Source organism: Uloborus diversus, chromosome 3, assembly GCF_026930045.1.
Source record: "Uloborus diversus isolate 005 chromosome 3, Udiv.v.3.1, whole genome shotgun sequence".
Classification (NCBI taxonomy): Eukaryota; Metazoa; Arthropoda; class Arachnida; order Araneae; family Uloboridae; genus Uloborus; species Uloborus diversus.
The window spans coordinates 167,025,000-167,045,927 of NC_072733.1; the positions used below are offsets into that span (position 1 = coordinate 167,025,000).

Consider the following 20,928-nt stretch of genomic DNA (forward strand, 5'->3'; position numbering starts at 1 on the left):
ATTTACAGAAATGTACTGCGTAACTTTTAAAGTAGAATGGGAACTTGAAGTATGGTTACTAAAAGCATTAATTACATCAAGTACAAGTGCTTGAGATGACATATTTGGGATGTTTTATCTAGAAGATTTTCATCAGAATTAGCACGCATTCATCTTAAAATATTAATTTTAAAAAAAATCTTAGCAAAAATTTAAATGGATCATTTGGGAGTTTGAAAATTAATGTTGCCAGTGCAATGCACAAAATTTAGACAAACAATCAGCAATATCCCAAAGCTTAAGAAGTGAAAAAAAAAAAAAAAAAAAACTAGAAACGAAAAATAAACCACTCTAATGAATCAAATTACTTATTTATGTATTTGCATTTTGAAACCAATTTTCCAAAATTTAGTCCTTTTTCATTGTAATATAATAAAAAAGGACTAAAATTTTAAAAATAATAATAAAATACCATGTATTTTCCCCCCTTAATTTGTGTACATGGTGTAAATGTTTGGTATTTATTTTTTTCGTTTAACTGTAATAAGGGTAACAAACTCATCTGAAGTCACCCATTATGACGGTCTTTTTCCATACGTGTTTCCAATGTTTTTCTGCGCATGCATCCGCCATCTACTAGATAATATCGAAACGTGTTGTCTACAATGTGATGCGAAATGAGACTCCGATTCCTGTAATTAAAGAGCCTCCAACTCCTACCCCTCTACCCCAGAATCATACAAGGGTACAATGTCGAGCAAATCGTGTAAAATTGAGTCACGTGCACTTAAATTTCCTCAGAATAGAAGATACATATAAGTGAAAGTAATGATACTATTTTTGCTGCGAGTGTGTATTGCGTAGGGACATATGTAATTAGGAGGTGAATGATGGGTTCAGCTTTCAAAAATGCGGCAAATTGGCTCAAATAGACTGCACTAGTAACACAAAAAAAAAAATAATGATTTGCTTGAAGTGCAAATAATTTATTTCTGAAAATAAAAAATTGTTTTTTAAAGCATTTTCTGCAGTTCCCCAATGATAGTAGCCGAACTTCCGAGTTAAAAAAAATATGTAATTCTTAAATGAAATTACTCGCTTAAGCTAGTGCAGTTAAATGATCCAAGAATGGATCTTTAAATGAACTCCAAAATTCTGAATTTCATCCTTAATCACGTTAGTTGAAATTGGCAAAAACAAAAGGTAACGAAAAATACGAGCTTTTATCCTAAAGTAAATTATTGTTCCTGAAAAGGCCATTATTGTTCACAAAGTAATGGTCTAAAGTCTGTAAGAAATATTATTTTACTAGTCGACCCGTGCGGAACTCCGCACTGTGCTTCGAATCGTTTCATAAAGTATTTCGCTCTTTAAGAATTTCAAAGGAAAAACATTATGAAGAAGAATCGAAAAAAAAGTAAGCGCAGAAGAGAAGGCATGTAATTTAAAGACATCAGTAACAAAACCTCGTTAAATACAACGTTGTGATAATTTGATCATCGCTCATCTTTTGGTCGTACATATTTTCAATTCAAACATAAATATCATTAAAAGTGTGGCTGAGCAGTGACTCGTGAAAAAGCAATAATTGTGCATGTAAAAAAACAGGTTGTGGCAAATACAGTTCTGCCCATGTGAGCATCTGACGGGAAAAAAAAAGAAATATTAAAGAGATATTTATTGGCACGGATTCGGATTGGCGCCATTCTGATTAACAGCCCGACACCCCAACAAACCTAGCAATTGCGCCTTCCTTTTCGAAAGCTATTCATTGAAGGAATGCGTAGTAAAAAACTGCAAAAAAGCTTTTTAACAAAATAATAATAATAATAATAATAATAATAAGATCATGCTTCTATGTTTTGTCATTAACCAGCATGATACGATTTAAAATTATTCAAAAAGCATGGAATTTGATTAAAGAATGACGAAGATCTCACGTAGCGATTGAAATGAACATTCTAGAGAAGTAATAAATTAGACTGAAAATAAGTGTTTTTATATTTGAATATCGAACTATTTCACATAGAAGGTTGCTTTATGAGTTACGGCTTAAATGCCTGCACATATTTCTCTTTTAATCGAACACTTAAAATTCAAAACCAAAACCAGTTGAACTGAGTCCGTTTTTTAAGTGTAATTTTTCGAACGTGGACAAAATGTTTTTTTTTTTTTTTTCAGCAGAAAGCAGAGGAGTAGAAAATGATTTCTTGCTAATGAAGTTGATAATTATTTTAATGCTTTATATCGTACTCGCGCGAATAAAAAATTAAAGGTTTACTGGGTGAAACTCGTAGTTTTAATTTGGCGTAGTATTTTTTCATTTGTACAAAAGGTCGAACACTGCTATTAGAAACATCTACATTTCAGCATACAATGAAAATGTTTTTCTGCACAAAAAAGATTTCCTTTAGGTAAATCTAATACTTTTTTATGCTTACATTATGCTTAGTGGTCTGGATGTAGTCAAAACTTAAAAAAAAAGGAAAACACTCTTCGATTAACAGTCAACTTATCCGAATGATAACTGTAGCCTGCATAAAGGAGTCGAAACTCCAAGTAGCATTCCCACTGCATTTATTTTATTACGTTTGTATGTTATGAGTACATGTAACGCGTAATACTAATATAAATTTGATATTCTTTCGGACAGCCCAAACTTGCCCGAAGTTCAGATAGTTTATAGCCGAACGCTCTGCCGAAAAAAACTTATCAATTTTACCGAACAACTAAGTCCAGTGCTTTTAAGCTTTATTAAAATATGAACACACACACAGGCTTTTTTTTTTTTTTTTTTTGAGCAATCACGATTGCTTGTTGTTCTCATTTGACCGTCTTTGGTGTCCGTGCCTTTTTCAGCCCTCACCGTCACCTGCAGGTGCGACCCCGTCCCCCGGTAGCCGCTCCTAGTCGGTGGCGTCCTAAACACATGCACGCTCATACACATATGCACTCACACACATACACACAGCGCTTTTACACACATACACACACGCCAACGTGCATACACACAGGTCTAAGCACACACAAAAGCCTACACATACACATATAATACCCACGTTTCCGTTCAAGAGGAGAGGTAAACTTGGAGGGACAGGAGCCGTGTCAGAAACAAGTGAGTAGGGTAATAACCAGGTCCTGTCGCAACTCGTGATTGCGAAAAACATAAATTGAATTCAAAATTTCAGAATTCAAATTAATTTTCTTTTTTTTTTTTTTTTTGCGGAAAGCGACGTAAAAAATGGAAAACTACATTAGAACTTTGCTTTTAAAAAATGCATAAGAACTACAGGCAGCATCAAGGTTTTGAAACAGCAAGGGGGCGTTTTCGAAAACTTGATTTTTCGACCGTAAGTCTATTTTTCTTCATTAGCCAGCCTGATAAGTTTTAAAATGAGAAGGGTATATATAATATATAAGATAAGATATTGAAGAAACATTTTTTTATTCTTGAAAGTTTTTACAATTTCTTACCGCAGGCTGCTTGAACCGTTATGACTTAGATGGCAGCACGTGTTCATCATTTAACAGCACGGTTAAAATACAAAATAAATTGAACTATGCTCTTTTTTAAGCGTAGCTTTTCGAATGTAGTAAAAATGTGATAAGCTATTTGTTTTTTTGCAAAAAGAAGAAAAAATATATATTTTACCCTTCAAATTGAGATAGTAATTTTTTTTATTTGTACAAAGAGTCAAAAACTCATTAGAAGTATATATATTTCAATATACGATTTATTATTTTTTTCTGAACAAAAAACAGTTCTATTGTAGTCTGAAATCTTAAACCTGTTACTTATATTTTCGCTTACATTATGCTTTAATTTTCTTACCAGAGCCAAAGCTTAAAAAGAAAAACTTACAATTCCGAAGTAATTTAGCACGAAGTCACTTCAAGTTTTCATATCCGCAAGGAGCGTTTCCTTCTTACTTATTCTATTCCTTCATAGTTGTTATTCACTTAATTAAGGGTTCATGTAATACGCGATATTTCTCTAATTTTTTGTTGCAGATTGTCCGGACGCGGGCCCGAACACGCATCCTCCTAGTTACGAAGAGAACGCTCTGCCGATCAAGCTATTCAGCTCTGTCGGTCATAGCGCAAATTAAAATTATAAGTTTAACCGAAAACCTCATTCTGGTTCTTTAAAACAGGTTTTTCGGCGGAAAAAAACAATTTTTAGACCGTGGGTCTATTTTTCGTCAGTAGCCAGCACCATAAGCTTTAAAATAAGGCGTAAATCAAAGAAATCGATCAAGAAGTGAGGAAAATCTGGCGTAGAAACCAAAAACAGGCTACAGAAATAATATATAAGGATGAGTAAGAAATTCCGTTAAAGAGAAAAAAAAACTTGCTTGTGAAGAAACAAAACTTTTTTAAACACTTGGAGGAGATATCAGATATCGTTATTAGAAGTACTTTCGTTTTGATACGTTTAATAATCGTTTGGTTAAGTTTGTCCCGACGTAATTGAGCATAATTTTCCGTACACCAACACCAATTCAGTTCTGTGATGCACATTCCAACTAGTCTCATACTATAAATATTTCTTCGTCATGTTTACTTGCTTGGAAAATTATTTAAACTGTGTTTTTTTTTCTTAGATTTTAAGTCTAGCTAATGCTTATTTTCTCCTTAAAAAGTTATTTTCTTGGAAACATTGGCATTATACTTCCAGTTATTCAATCAAAGTTATTTCTCAGAGAAAAATCATGGTGAGCTTAAGTTTTCCTAAGATCACACAGTATATTTTTAAACGACTTCAAAAAAGGAGGGTTATGATTTCGTATTGCTGCTTTTTATGTTTGTTTTTGGATTATTCCAACACTACTGGACCGATTTGAAAAAAAAAATTGTTTGGAAGGGTATTTTTCCCACATGATCCCATTGTAATTTGGTCTGAATCTGATAAGGGGTCTCGGAGAAATCCAAGAAACTTTAAAATTTCATGCGCCATGGTCACGTGGTTTTGCTGTGATCGGTGTATTTTCAAACCTAAGGTTTTTCCTTTCTCTTGAACAATATTTAATTCTCGCAGCACGTGGATGATTAATTTTCTCAACGCTGTGCGCCGCCTGTTAGTTTTTTATTATAGGTGTTACTAATGTATTTATTACTGCGTAGCAAAGCAGTAAATTAAATATATTTTGCTACTTTAATAGTTGAATCAATCACCTTAATATTTAATTTACTAATAAATAACTTTATTCAGGCACTAAAATATAAAGTTCTTTATTTAATATTCCAGTTTTTAAATATATTTATTGTTCAATTGAGGAGGAATTGAATACAGAACACCGCTCTCCCACGATTTACTTTATATTCTTTAATAATATACATTATAACTGTGTATGATTTCTGCAGTTTGATCAATATTCTATATTCACTATTTCACGATGCCGCCAGTTCAATTTGAAATTAGGGTTACATTAATTACCAGGCTTCAAAAAAGGAAGGAGGTTCTGAACTCTTCAGATTTGTTTTTCCTCTGTACAATGTTCAATAAATACTCGAAGACACCTGTACCCAGGGGCGTGCAGGGGGGAGGGACACCTGTTGGGCGTGGCCCGAGCTTAAAGGGGGCCCAATATTTTTATAACGAAGGGTGAAATATAGGAGTAAGCAATATCTCATCAAAAACAACCCTGTTGTAAAAATTTCCCCGCAAGAAAACTTTTAACTTTTCCGCACAAAAAAGAAAACCTGCATCCTAAATCCAAAAACCCGCAGCCATAAAAAGTTATGATATCTAGTTTTCCCGTCAAGTATCTGCCAAACTATCATCCTCCCTCTTCTCCTTTTTCATCATAGCTACTTCCATTAGAACCTCCTCCCACCTTGAACTCCAGAAATATGGATAGATCTTTTAAATTGTTTATCTTGTTTGGATCATGCTTTCCAAGGAACACAGGTGCTTTCCTGGCCACCATACTTTCCTGACCTGTCGCCAATCGAACATGTGTGGGATGTGATTGGACGCCGTTTGCAGACTCTGTCCCTGCCTCGTTCAGAAGACGAACTGTGGAAAATGGTTGAAAGGGAATGGAGAGCCGTCCCTCTGGGACAAAATCTGCACTCTTACTGACTCTATGCCTAGACGTGTTTCTTCGTGTATCGCTGTCCGCGGTGGTCCTACATCCTACTGAGTCGACGCCGTTCTCGCTCTGTATTCTGCCTATCATTTTGAAATTAAGATCATTTATTATTCTTTGCTGTCTCTGTCTTTTTTCCAAATTTCATCACTTTCTGACCACTCCTTCTTGATGTTGCATTTTCAATGTCGAGCAGTATATATATATATATATATATATATATATACAGGGTGTTCCGTTTTAACCTGTAAGTCCTTTATTTTTGCAACCGTTAGTCCTAGATGTGTACTTCTAATTGCAAAAATGTTCAAAATCAGATATAGAGTTAAGATATTGAAAGTTTGAAGCGAAAATAAAAATAAGCCAAAAAAAAAAGTTTAACATTAGTACCACCAATATTCACCGAGATTTGAAGCGCAGCCTTTTCTGACTTACACCACTTTTCACTCGCCTTCAATAACGCCTTTTAGGGGAAAACATAGCAGTTAACATGTGTTTAAAGTTATACGTGTGCATAGAGTGTGGTGTTTAAATTGTTCGAGGGTTTTGTCGTATGTTTTTGCCCATCACGGAATAACATTTGCATTTATTTTTGAATAGAAATGAAAAATATAAATACCTTGTTTTTCTTACTTTGACGACCTGTCATTTTTCTGAAAGGGCGGTAAGTTCCAATCTGATCTTTTGCATAGTCCCTTAAAATTTTAAACTGAAATATCTTCCTGATTTTTGGTTAAACAAATATCAAGTTTTATGTGTTAATAATATCTTTCAATAGAGATTATCTCCCTAAATATAAGTTAGGAGACCTAGGGCCCGTATAAAAAGTTAAATTTTGTATTTTTTGACTCATTTTTATTTTTGCTTCAAACTTTCAATACCTTAACTCTGCGTCTGATTTTTAACATTTTTGCAATTGAAATTATACACCTAGGACTAACGGTTACGAAAATAAAGATCTTGCAAGTTAAAACGGAATACCCTGTATATATAATAGGCTATATCAGATGTTGAGCTAGCTGTATAAAGTCTGTCTTATAAATGCCACATTTAAAGAACCTTTAAGTTTATGTTTTAGCTCTTTGCCTAGGGGAAAAGATTTCACACTTTCTTCTTTAGTTACATTCTCAAATAAAGGATACTATTTTTCAAGGAACTACCACAATCTAACGGCTCTTCTCCTTGACATTTCAATAAGGCTAGTAAGCTTTTGTACACGAAAAAGGAAAGTTTAACGTCTAAAAGAGTTTGGGGATTGAATCTGAATGGAAAAGATAGTTCTTCTTCCTTCGAGTTACTTTCTTTCATTAGATATGAATGAAGAGTTTAAAGCCAGGTTTTCTGCTAAATGAAACAGGAAATCTTTGTTTCAGAAATCGATTGACCAAGATGATGTTTAAAAGCAGTATACGAAAGGTTTCATAAAATATTTATCAGCTCTATTATTTGGTGCTTACATGCAGTGATCACATGTTCAATTTTCGTTGTTTTATTTCTTTAATGTCTCCTTCTTTCTGCATTATTGCAATTTAATATTTTCAAATAAGTTTTCAGCAATTCTTCAATTATATTACAGTCAAACGTGTTTATAATGAGCCCTGATTTAACCAGAACCCGGATTTAGCGAGGGAATCAGAAAGATTTTGTTGGTACAATGTTAAAACTAAACGTGTATAACGAACTTAAAGCGAGCAAAATTTGTGAGAATCATAACATTTCTATAGGTATAAAATCCAACTCAACTTGTCCTATCTTAGAAAACTATCTTTGGCACTTAGAAGTCAACTGAAAGTTGGCGATGAGTCATAAATCCTGCAAAAAAAAAAAAAAAAAAATGACGACGGTTCTTTATTTTAACTTTTGGAATGGATAAGCATTTTAAAGCCGTATTTGTTGCCGCTAAAATGCGGTCATTTCTGAAACATACTTCCGAGGATATTATAGCTCGCATTCAAGCAAATGCATATGAAAAAATAATAAAGGTGACGACAATAATGTCAAATGTAAAGAATTTGATGCTGGATCACCTTCAACTTAGACAATGGCTTTTAATGTGCAGAAAATCTTTATCTTTTTTTCGAAGTTGGAGAAACAAATGTCGTTTTTTTTTTTTCGAGTGCAGAAGATAAATGCAATCAGACATTAAAGCAGTTTAAAGAAAATTAACCAGAAATGATACTGGTGATAATGATACAATGATAATTATAATAACAATAAGCAAATGTGTATGAGATTTTGTGAATTTTTCTAACTCGTTTTCGCGAGTTACTCGGTTATAGCGAGCAAATATCGCGGTCCATTCATTCTTGTTTCTGCCATTCGACTGTACTTATTAAATCGATAAATAAGTATTTAAATGATTGTTTCTCTTTATCATTAGAATGCTCATAGGATCTAATCATCTAGAGTAAAAACAAAAGTTTCTCAAGTTAAATAATAACTGCCTAACCAATCTTTATTTAAAAACAAACCTAACAACTCGGCACCAAACAAAAGTCCCGATATATTATTCGGAGCAACGTGAAATATTAAGCAGCATGAGTACACATAATTACTTAATCATGCGAAATTCACTGTTCGCTCACAACTCAGAGTCACTTCCAGTCCTGCTCATTTGATCCTTATCTCTTGTTAATAGATTACATCTCATCAACTGCCGCCAAAGGTGTACTTTTTCATACGTGTCGCCAACCAGGCACCACGACTCGCCTCGGCGGCATCACCCGAAATTGATGGCAACTCCTTTGAAATGAGGAAGAAATTAGTTTTAGCTTTTTTACTTTGAAGGGTGATCGATAATATTTAGATTTTTCTGTTAAAAAGACTATCATACTAACATAACTTTTAAAGAAATAATTAGTTAATTAGCATTTCAAGAGGTTGGCTGGTAATTTAATTTTACTGCAAATAAAATAAAAATGCGTGTGAAAAAAAATTACTTGTTCTATATCTAGAGCTGAACAAAACAAGATGCATAATGCTCAAATTGGATATACTTAAACTTATTTTTCTTTTTAAAACTGCTGCAAAAAAACTTGACACAAAAGATTGTGTAAAATATTGTTGCACTTTTATTTCGACGGCGGTTCCTAAATTGCGCAATGAAATGCAAGGAAGGTGACATTATAGTTGTAAGGTTGTATTTTTTTTCTTTTACTATGGTAAAATTCTACTTTCAAATTTCTTACATTTAGATGCTTTATTTTTAATTTGAATAATGTGTTCTAGCGAAAAATATCATATTTTAAATTATGCGAAATGATATATTCATCATAATATTTTCCTATGTATAATTTCTACTTAATACGATTCCAAAAAATAGATCATGAATTTATTAATGTTTCTTCGGACAAGGATAAGAAAAACGTTAGCATTTATACCCGATTTTGTAGTGGAAAGTGTACATTTAATTATTGTGGACTAGAAATGGAAACAAAATCCAAGGGGAAAAAAACATTGTTTGGATAGAAAAATGTCCAAAAAGCTAAGCTGAACAAAGTAGAAAATACAAGCACATACCTACAGCCCTGTTACGATATCAAGAGACTGCAGCTGCGTAGGGTGGTTCAATTACACATGTAAAAAAATATCCCAGATAACGGGACAACCCACAATATTTTTAGACTTGTGGATAGTAATATACTGGAAGAATTTTAGCTTCCTATTTCAACTGAAAGATGGTGATCCTCCCCCATACTTCCTAAGAATAGAGAGGGGGTTTGACAAATAAATTGAACTGAAGAAACAATGCTACGTATTATAATATACACTAGTAATATGATTATACATTGCAATAAATTTATTATTTACAAAAAAACATCTGGGGAAATTAAATGTTTAAAATTTGTGGCATTTTTTATGTTACGGCTATTGTTAAATTAAGGGGTCTGGAGCCGCCTGGCCTCAGGGGGGAAAAACTAAATTTCCAGCAGTGGACTGTATATTGAGAATGTTGACTGCATTGATGAGTCGTGGTTAAAACAACAACAATTAAATTTATTTACAATTAGAGTATGAGCATAATATTAAAGTAAGACTAGGATACGCATGTATCCTTACAAGGGATTGGGAGCGAGAGCCCTATGGCTGCATCCGCTAGCTACAACGTTGGAAGTGCATCTCCGAGCCGAGGGGTGGTTTCCCACGCTCCTCTCACAATGGGGGCTTTAGGGTTGCTTGGCAAAGCCAAGAGCCAAGACCCCAAGCGTTGCTCCTTATCGCTCGGGGGCCCGCGCAGAGGCGTTAACATGCCGCCCGGCGTTGCAATGTATTTATTACATTCAACAATTGAAAAACATAGATTTTACCTAAAAATCAAACAAATACTTTACCAAAGTTGAACAATAATGAAAACAATAACATATGTGAAATACGATAGCATATTGAATAACATAATGAGCAATACAAATGAAAATTAAAAAAAAAAAAAACTACAAACACAAATATTCATCCGAATAATAATAATTTCAATACTAAACATGTCTATTGTTCTATCAGCAGCACACAAACTTTAGAGAATGATCTCTTTGTTATCCCAGCTCCAATCAATTTCTGACTAACAGACATTAATTGTTGTAAAGATTTTTGCTGCTCAGCAGTGCGGTATTTCATGATGGCAAGTTCTTTGATTTCTTTTTATAAGTTTTATAACACATGATTTGGCACATTTGCTGAAAATGCTGGAAGAGTATGGCTTGGCACAATAGAACCATTACCCGCAATTTCAACAGTATTTTCTCTGTTTCTAATTTTCTCAGGATCAGTTTGCACTTCGTTAGAGTTTGTTGTATCAGCAGGTACCATAAATGTAGATAGCACAGTTTTGGGGGTACCTTGTACAGATGTCCGAGAAGAAGAGTCACTAGAATCAACCACAGTTTGAACCCGGAGTTCACGTGATTAATACGTTTTTGTTGCACAGAACTTGAGATCACCGATGTCACATGATTTGAAGATTCCTCCTTAGAGATGAGAAACTTATCTGGCTTGGTTTTGGATATTGCTAAAGACCGTTGCACTACGTAATTACTGGCATTACTAGAAGTGTGAATGTTCAGGCTCTGAACAGTCAATGGCACAAGAGTTGTTGTAGTAGTTGTGATTGTAGTGGTAGTAATTGAAGATGTTGCTGTATCTCCTATGCACCCAATTGCCAAGGATGACGTATCAGAAATATTTATTGCTGGGGCAGCATTCAACCTTGTGAGCAAAGTTGAATGGTTGCGTACGGTAAAGGGCTCCATGGCAACAACGGGCACCGAAACCGACGATGTCGTGACAGTGGGCGGGATGACAGGGGCCACCTTATTGGTTGTCCTTCTATGGATCTGCGAGGAAGGTATAAACTGCTGGACTCTCTGTGAAGTGCTGCTGAACGTATTATGTGGCTGAAAAATGGCACTGTCATCTTGTGTCAAAGCAGGATTGATCAGAGGTAGGGATGTGTGTCCTATAGGAATGTGACTTAGTTGTTCCAGGACTACTTGCTGTGATTGCAATGCTGTGACCAACTGAGGAGTGGGGACTACAGTATTTGAAGACTTCAAATGTGAAGGAAATGGATCCTCCATTAGAGGAGAATTGGAATCTAGAGATGGGATAGGAGAATTTTTGGGCACAATGCCATGTTCCTTTAACAATTCTTCTAAATTCCCAGAAGTAATTTTGGAAGGCCTTGGTGGAGAAGCTGGTTTTGGAGAATGTTCAACCTGTAACTGTTGCTGGCTTTGCAACTGATTTGGATGATTAGCAGGGACTTGTGGAGGAGCCAGAGGCTGTGGCACTTGAATCATTTGATGTGACGGCGACTCTACATGGCTATTAAAAGGAACTGCTGTACCACACAGACTGTTGTTGCTGTTGTGAGGCAGACTGTGGTGCATCAAATTCCCTCAGAGCGGATTGCTTGGATTCACTTAATTTTATTTCTTCCTTTGATGGCAATTGCATCACGTATTGTACAGTATTAGTGCGAGTATGAGTTTCCAGAAAATGCTGCTCACAAAACTGCTCGTCGCTGCCTTTGATTTTTTCCTCTTCAGAGACGTTCTCGATTTCCCAGAACGTCTTTATTTTGTTGTTTAACTCTTCTTCTTCTAAAACCATACCGCAATAACTGGACTGATTTCCTGGGGTATTGTCAATGGCTCCATTCACTATGAATCCAAATACTGAATCTTGGAGTATCACATTTCCCGGATTAAGAAAAATCCTCTCAGGCCTTAGCATTTCAAAAAACACTTCGGCACCAAGCAGAACATCAATTTTTCCGGGGCAGTTGAATTCGGGATCAGCTAACTGGATTCCAGCCGGCCAATTAAATCTTGACACATCTAGGTATGTTGAGGGGGTAACATCAGTTATTTTGGGCACCGATAAAAATTCAAGAGTTCGCACGAAATCCCTATTTAAATTTGATACAGTGACATGAAATTTCTTTCGTAGCGTCATTGACATGCCATTTAAACCCGACACAGCCATATTTGTTCTTGAGGTTTTAACCTTTATTTGATTCAAACAATTTGTGGTGACGAAATTCGACATCGATCCAGCATCCATCAGCGCCCGAAAGGGCCGCATCACCTTTGAGTCATCTGTTAAGTAGATGATAACAGTTGACAGTAGGATAGCTTTACGACTTGAAAGTAAACAAGTGTCTCTGTTCTTCCCCCGCTCGAGTGAGGGGTTTTCAACACCTGTATTGCTTGAGGCAAATTGTGGAGAAGAAATTGCGCTTCGTTCGCCATGGGGGTTGAGGATGAATGCATGGGAATTTCCGGTCGAGCTGTCCTTGTGTAGTAAAGAGTGGTGCCTTTGTGAACACTGTCGGCAGCTGTTCTTAGATTTGCAATCTTGTACTCGGTGAGAGAATCCAAAACAATTTAAGCACAAATTGTTTTTCCGCACTAGGTCATACCTTTGTTTGACATTTAGACGCTTGAATTCTTCACAATTATGCAGATTATGTGAAGCACTGCACAATTTACAACTGTTCAACGGCAATGGCTTATTTACACTGCTTATAGATGTTTTTTGGGTTAATCTGGGTTCTATTTGTGAAGTGTATTGAATTTGAGAGTTCTCCAAAAAATGATGCCTCTTTTCTAAGAGTTGAACAAAATTGCTCCATTTTGGGAGGTCTGTAGAGGTTAAGGACATCTCAAATTGCTTTCGTGACTCTGCATCCACCTTTTGAAGAAATATGTTTAGGAGTAAAACTTCTGTAAAATCATTACATTGCAGATCCATTTGCTGGAGGGCACGCAAATGCTTGTGAATCTTGTCCACAAGATTTCTCAGCTCGTCTGCTGACTCATGAGTTATTTTCTGGATGTTTAACAGCTCTTGTACATGACTGTTTACAATTAGTCTCTTATTTTCGAACCTCTCAGTCAAGGCTTTCAACAGGGACTGGTAGGTATCATCTATTGTTTCTATTTCTTTTGCGCGGCCGATAAGTGATGATTTCAGGTAATACAGTTTTTGTGAATCTGAGAGGGAAGAGTTGCTATTGATGATGGAGTTAAATTGTTCTTTGAAGAGGAACCATTCTTCATATTTACCGTTAAATTTTGGAAGTGATATTTCGGGAAGCCGGATACTGATTGTTGAGTTAGGTGGTGCATCATTAAAGGAGCGCGAAATATTGTTGTTCAGCTGCTTGAACTTGCGCTTGAGGGCGACTTCTATTTTTTCTAATTCTTCTTCGAGATCAATGAAAATCTTTTCATTTTCGTCCAATTCCTCATCCTTCAGCACTGAATAGTAATCCAATTTCAGCTGCTCGAATTTGGTTTCTAGAGCTTGCACATGTTCAAGTTTGCACTCGATTTCCGTCGAGTCCATTGCGTCGATATCACTTCCTATAAATGATAGCAACCGCGTGACTTGTCCTTTGAGACCTCCTCGTCTTCGGTTCAAAATGTTGAGGTCCGTCATCGTGTTACGTAGAAAGTCTGCTAAGAAATCAAATGCGCTGATTCTCCTCCGGTGAGACTTGACCAAAAATGAAGCCGCCTGGCCTCAGGGGGGAAAAACTAAATTTCCAGCAGTGGACTGTATATTGAGAATGTTGACTGCATTGATGAGTCGTGGTTAAAACAACAACAATTAAATTTATTTACAATTAGAGTATGAGCATAATATTAAAGTAAGACTAGGATACGCATGTATCCTTACAAGGGATTGGGAGCGAGAGCCCTATGGCTGCATCCGCTAGCTACAACGTTGGAAGTGCATCTCCGAGCCGAGGGGTGGTTTCCCACGCTCCTCTCACAATGGGGGCTTTAGGGTTGCTTGGCAAAGCCAAGAGCCAAGACCCCAAGCGTTGCTCCTTATCGCTCGGGGGCCCGCGCAGAGGCGTTAACAGGGTCATTGAGCACCCTCTTAAAATTTGAGTAAGAAGCTAAATCTTTTACTTACAGCCTAATACTATTAGTAAGCATAAAAAAATAGGGGGATGTCTTGGACTCTAGCTGAAAGAGTTTTTTTATCCTCCCTAAGCTGCGTACGTTTTATGGAATAAAGACATCTTGAAGTACCTTAACGGATTTGGAAATCGATGTCCTCTGATTGAAATTAGATTACCTTCAAACTGTGAACAAAATTGATCTATCACATCAGTAAAAATTCTTGGGATAAACTCGTGAAATGAAGCTAAAAGCTTTAGGTAATAAACTGATAGATACCGTCCACAAGCCAGGCCTAAGGCAGAGCTAGAGTACCGAATATTCAAATCGTGAATACCAGTAGTAATTGTTCCATTCTTTGTCACATTGTACCAGATACTAGAATTTCTCATTTTCCGGGTCTAGATTGTCTTTTTTGGGCTTAGATCACTTTCCATTTCTAGTTCTCAATTTATAATACGACGCCACGGTTTGAAAACACCTGGTACAAATTGTTACGTAACTATTACCAAAGTATACCTCATTCATTAAATATAAAGATCACACGACTTGCATACATTCAGACATTTAACTACATATTTTCTTTCTGTACAATATTTTTTTTTAATAAAAAAGATTTTATTGATAAAAAATTCATGAGTTTTGCTTTTTGACTTGAAAATGTGCTGGTATCGCATGCTATGAAAAACTTAGTTCAGATATCTTCACAAAGAAAAACGTCTTTACTGGTTTCCGAACTCGTTTATATCAAGAAACATTCTGAAAACGTTAAACCTTTGTGCTACTTAAAACGACTAAGTTTATTGCTATATTCAGTGTCCCTAATGGAGCTAAAACTTGAACCCTATTATGTAAAGAATTTAAATTTCGTTCACACTTTATACTATAAGTAATGAATTTGCTTGCCAATAATTCTTGTTTTTTTAATACATTGACCTAGAGGGATGAGTTCAAATCCATTTCGCATCATTAGTTTTCATTTATTTGCTTCATCAGTTTTCTCATACAAAACCAAAACTAAAGTGATTTGTGGTCTTGAAAGCACGATACTTATTCCGTTAGCTTTTTGTTCGCTTATGGAAGAAGTTAGTTTATCTTAAGTTACTTTGCCAAAAAAAAAAAAAAAAGAAAAAAAGAAAAAAGAAAAAAAGAAAAACATGGTGTAGCATGTTCGTTTTTTTTCCTGCAAGGAAGCTAAAACTTTAACTTTCCTGAAAATTAAATGCAATATATATCATTTTCAAGAGAGCGTTTCTTCAAAACGAGTAGTAGCAACATAAAAAAAATTGTTGAAGCGCTGTTACAGCATAGATCTATAAACTTCAACCAAATTTTAATAGAAGGTTTTCTAACTTTTTACTGGCTAAATCTAGATTTTCTTGCATTATATTAGCAATTCGTTGAAATAGAATACGTATATGGTTTTTCTTTATATCAAGTGATCATTTAAAATATAGTATACAAAATTAGTTTTAATACAATTTACGTATAGTATCTACCTTTTTGCAATAGGGGAAAAACTTCCTAGTAGTCATAATGTTTAATAATTAGTGAGAATTCTATATTTGGTGTAGTGCAAATATTTTGTGAAGGTTCATTGTAGAACATTATTACCATTTTGTTTGTTATTAGTAATGAATCACCGTTTCATACCTTATATATATATATATATATATATATATATATATATATATATATATATATATATATATATATATATATATATATATATATAAAGAAGCGTAGAAAGTCGTTTATGCTCAAAAAATGTGTAAAATATTGCATATTCAACACAATTGGCATATTATCAACTTCAATAATTATGTATTTTCTAGAAGAATAGTAATTCATATTCATTAAAAAAGTAATCTGTGCGACAACATTAATCCAATCTACAGTATACATCGCATGGAATGTCTTGCAATCTAATTACCAGATTCTTCTAGAAATATATTAATGAATTCTTAATGTCAACAAGGAAAATTCGTAATGGAACTTCAAGATTCTTAATTTCATGCGTCAAAAGACAAAAATAGTAGATTAGATAAATAAAAGATTTTATTCGCCAAAATGATTGAATTTGGCTACTTATTTTACCGATTAAATCGCCATTTGCCTTAGCCGAGTTATGTCTTGTTTTCGTTCCTGTATGTTTTTATGGTTTTGCAGTGTTACTGGATTTCGATCTATAGAGTTATTTTGAAGGGAAGTGTATTTCTAAATTAGAAATAGTTTTAGACGTGGGATAACAGAGTCAACGTTTTTTTTACCGACTGCTTGCACCCTGCTATCGACGTACTATCTTTGTACGTAGGGTGCTTAGATTTTGACTCATGTGCAAAGATAAATTTGTTATTGTTGCTTCCCGCTTAAAGCTAGAGTAGAACTTATAAACTTAAAATCCCTATACCCTGTTTTCCTCGACTGCTTTTAACTAAAAAGTAGAAACTTTGTTCTTATTTAAGAAATCTATCAGTAATTATAGGAGTGAAATATGCTTTGTAACGCAAAGCAAACAGAGAGCTGCACAATGTATTCTAATAGGTTATTTCAAATTTTCAAATTCAGAGGAAATTAGTAATAAATTTATGAAACACTAAGCAGCTAAAATGCATCATATGTGACAAATTAGTATGTAATTATTACAGGTAAATACGGCGAAAACAGTTTTTTTAACATTTTGACAAAATTCGTTAAAAATATTGAAAAAAATAAGAAATTTCCAAAGTTTCCACACATTAGTGGCAAAGAAAGGAATTATGCCACACTTTCCGCACTGCCCATCATTGAAAAAAAAAATACATATATATATATATATATATATTTTTTAAACCATCAAAAATTAGCATTTGGTCGAAACTTCAACGCAGTTGCGGCTTATCCAGAAATTGACCAAAAATATCAACTTTTTTATGTGTACTTTGCTCCACCAAAGGCACCTTTTCCGCACTACCCATCATCAAAATTTTTAAACAAAGTGTTATTTGGCTCACCCTATTGTTCAGCATGTAATATAAATGATCTGTTTTAAAAAAAGCCTGAAAGGTATTGTAATTAAGGCTTTGAAGAGGAAAAGAATGTGTTACAAATTTAGTAATTAAGCATTCAGCTTCCTTTTTAAAGAACGATTATATATACTTATTTACCATGCTTCTATTTTTCTCATTTGAGTATTTTATACACTCTAATACGAATCCGGGCATTTGTGTTCGTTAAAGCTTCTGCAACAAATAATTGTCAAAAAAGTAATGTACTCCCCTGTTTCGAAAAAAAATGAGGAAATAGAGGACATTATTTTTTCATATAATCACGCAAGAATTACCAAGGAGTAAAAAAATACTCCCCTACAAGTTTTAGACCAGATGTCTGTGACTCCAGGAGTCTATCAACATTTTTTCTGCTTGACCTCAAAGACTACAATTTCAAAAGCATGAAATTAGTTTATGTTCTTTAGCTAGAAACTTATTGCGTGTTACATTAGTAACATCTTGTGAGTACTTGCCTGTAATAGCACATAGGCATACAACAGCTCCGTGATGTCACGCACCCTTAAATTTCTCCGAAAAAAGAATTGGCATCGTGCTGCATCAACATTTTCAAAGATTTTTTTTCTGATTGCTGGTTATTTAGCTTGGGAAATGAGAACATATATCCAGTCTCTTCTTCCTTGTCAAAATGAATAGCTTTCATACATGTAAAACTTCCAGGGCCATATAAAAGTCTTCCGTTTCTTCGAGAAGGACAAAATTAAAGATAATTTTAACCTAACGCAGGATGTTACTTTTGCATTGTCTTGCTTTATCCCTCTCTTACCATTTCTATTTATTCAGGGAAATTAAGTTTTTTTTTTTAATGAAATAAAGTACTGGTAAAAAAATTCATTTTTCTACACTTTTAAGCAAAAGATTTTCTAATTGAGATTGTTAACCCGGATTTGAATTAAATTTGTGTTGAACTATTTATTATACTAGAAAATCTCCCGTCATGGTATGACGGGTGAACATTGTTTCTGCATTTGAACCAAGCAATTGCCTGTTTAGTGGTATTTTGATATTTGAACTCCAGTAGATTAACCCTAAACTCCAGTAGATAGCGTTCATTGTTAACTAATTTTTCATTTCTTCATTTTCCTTAATAATGACAGTATTACCTGTAAAACAGTTAAGTTACCGGATCCAGTTCAGTATTATTTAAAGAAAGCATTTCCCTGAATGTTAAACATTATCAAAAAATATTATCAAATTATTAAGTCGTCGCCCGAGTTTTTTTTTGGTACCGTTAGTGTTATTTGATCAGTGAATTCACTATTATATACATAAGGATTTCCCTTTTTTTAAGCTATCTCTCAATGTAACAACTATTTAGTATTATTTCTAAGTAGGTGGAAATGAGGCGTACTTTAGTGAGAAAATGCACTCTTACTACTTTGAGCGAAAGCGTTTTTTCATTATTTTTTACAAGCTCAAATTTCAATTGGTTTGAAGTTTTAAGTACCACCTCCTAACGACACACACAAAATGATGTGTACAACAAAATGTATAGCTACGTTGATGAATATTGACGAGACAAAGTCGAGTAGACGGTTGTACTGCATCACATATAATGCAAATGCATTTACTTTTGTAACATTTTTATAGTTTAGAAAATATTCTCAGAAGTAGAGAATGTTGTGTTGAGGACAAGAAGCAGAAACGACATTTTTTATTCATTATTTTTGATTTTATTTCATCATTATTTTTAGTAAAAACACAAAATATGGAATGTATACACATTCTTAATAATCCTTGTGATTATTTTAATATGAATATGCTCTTAAATGATGAAAATAAATATTTAACTAGAGCATCAGGACGCAAAGGGTAACGAATTACAAAAGCAACCCATGTATATTTTTACCCATGTGACCAATGCACTGGCATGATTTTAATTGAGTTTCGCGTTAACTGCGTTTTCGTTGCGAACTTTAAAAAATGCATAAGATACAATATATAAAGGGATTTGAAAAGAGACGAAACAAAAGCGGATTTGAAAGAGAGATAGTATGGAAACGGATTCGAAATTGGGGAAAGAAAAGATCGGAAATCAAACAAAACAACTGATTTTGAAGGAATTGATTTTAAAAAAAGAAAAAGAAAAATTAGAATCGAATTTGAAAAAGAGGCAAAAGAAAAACGCATTCATTATAACTGTTTAAACTGAAACAGTTATTTGCTACAGAAAAAAAAAAATGAAAAATAAATAAGCAAGAAAAAGGGGAAATTATTATTTTGAAAGTATTCTTCATCTCTTATCTCGTTGGATGTATTATTTCGAAACTTTTACGTACTTATACATTTGCACTGTTTTTAACCTACCTTGTTGTGTTTTAAAAATATCAGCGAAAAGCATGCTAAAAAAATAATGACATAATGTTTTTTTCTAGATGCGAAATATGTTTTTTTTTCCAAACTTTTAAACGTTATATACTATTAAATATCAATTCTTATTACATTTATTATTGTGTTATTTTTATACGGAAACATGTTTACATGTAAATCTCATATCGTTTTGCTTGAAAAAGTAGAACCCTTTCTTTATTATCAATAACACTTAGGCAGGTTTATTTATAAATAAAGTTATTTCCAAGTTCCACTCTTTTTTCTGTAAGTAAATATTTACGGCCACGGCGAGTTTTAAATGAACGATTGAAAAATAACTACTATAAAAATGCACTTTTTCCTCATCTGCAGCGAGAAAATGCGTCAACCGGATAATTGCAAAAGCAAACAGGTTACAAAGTAATAGGGAAAAGGAAGCAGATGATAAAAGTTCTGCTTTTGTTAATTAAATACCGTTTAGCTTAAAATGCTTAGCATATGTGTTTTTGCTTTTAAATGTAATTTCACTCCGAAAGTGATGGAAATTGATAAGCTTAGTTTTTATTTTAAGGAATAATTTTATATGGATATTTTTGACTACTAATAAAGAGAGATCCACATTTATCTAAAGCTTTTTAATACAAAGAGTTACACCAATCACTGCTATTATATCATTTTTTCAAGCCTTCTCTTATCAGTCTAACTGTTATTAGAATCAAGCAACTAGTGGGTTATTTTCTCTCAAGTGGGCAATTTCGAAATATAGAAATATATTTTATCTTTCAGTTTAACATTGGGTTATATTTTATTGAAATAATGTTTCTATGTATTAAATGTCTTTTTTAAAAAGTTTACAATATCAAACACACAAACTTACCATTTTTAAATTTAAGTGGTAAAAAAAGAACATATGATTTTTAAACATGCTAAATCTATCAGGTTAGTGGTAATACCATTGGATCCAAAACATCTAGGGGAAGCCATTCCACCCTGTCTTACTCCTCTTAACCTTAAGGGACCGGACATCCGGTGTTAAAAGCAGAAAATCATCAATTGTCATCCGCCGCAGGCTGCATTGAGTCAATGCAGGTG

General features: G+C 34.0%; 1 protein-coding gene across 1 annotated transcript; it reads right to left on the reverse strand.

Moving 5' to 3' along the window:
* Positions 1-11,891: 11,891 nt before the first annotated feature.
* On the reverse strand, positions 11,892-14,009 carry LOC129219040 (uncharacterized). Its single transcript, XM_054853359.1, has one exon. The coding sequence runs from the start codon at positions 14,007-14,009 to the stop codon at positions 11,892-11,894; it is 2,118 nt and encodes a 705-aa protein (XP_054709334.1).
* Positions 14,010-20,928: the final 6,919 nt, after the last annotated feature.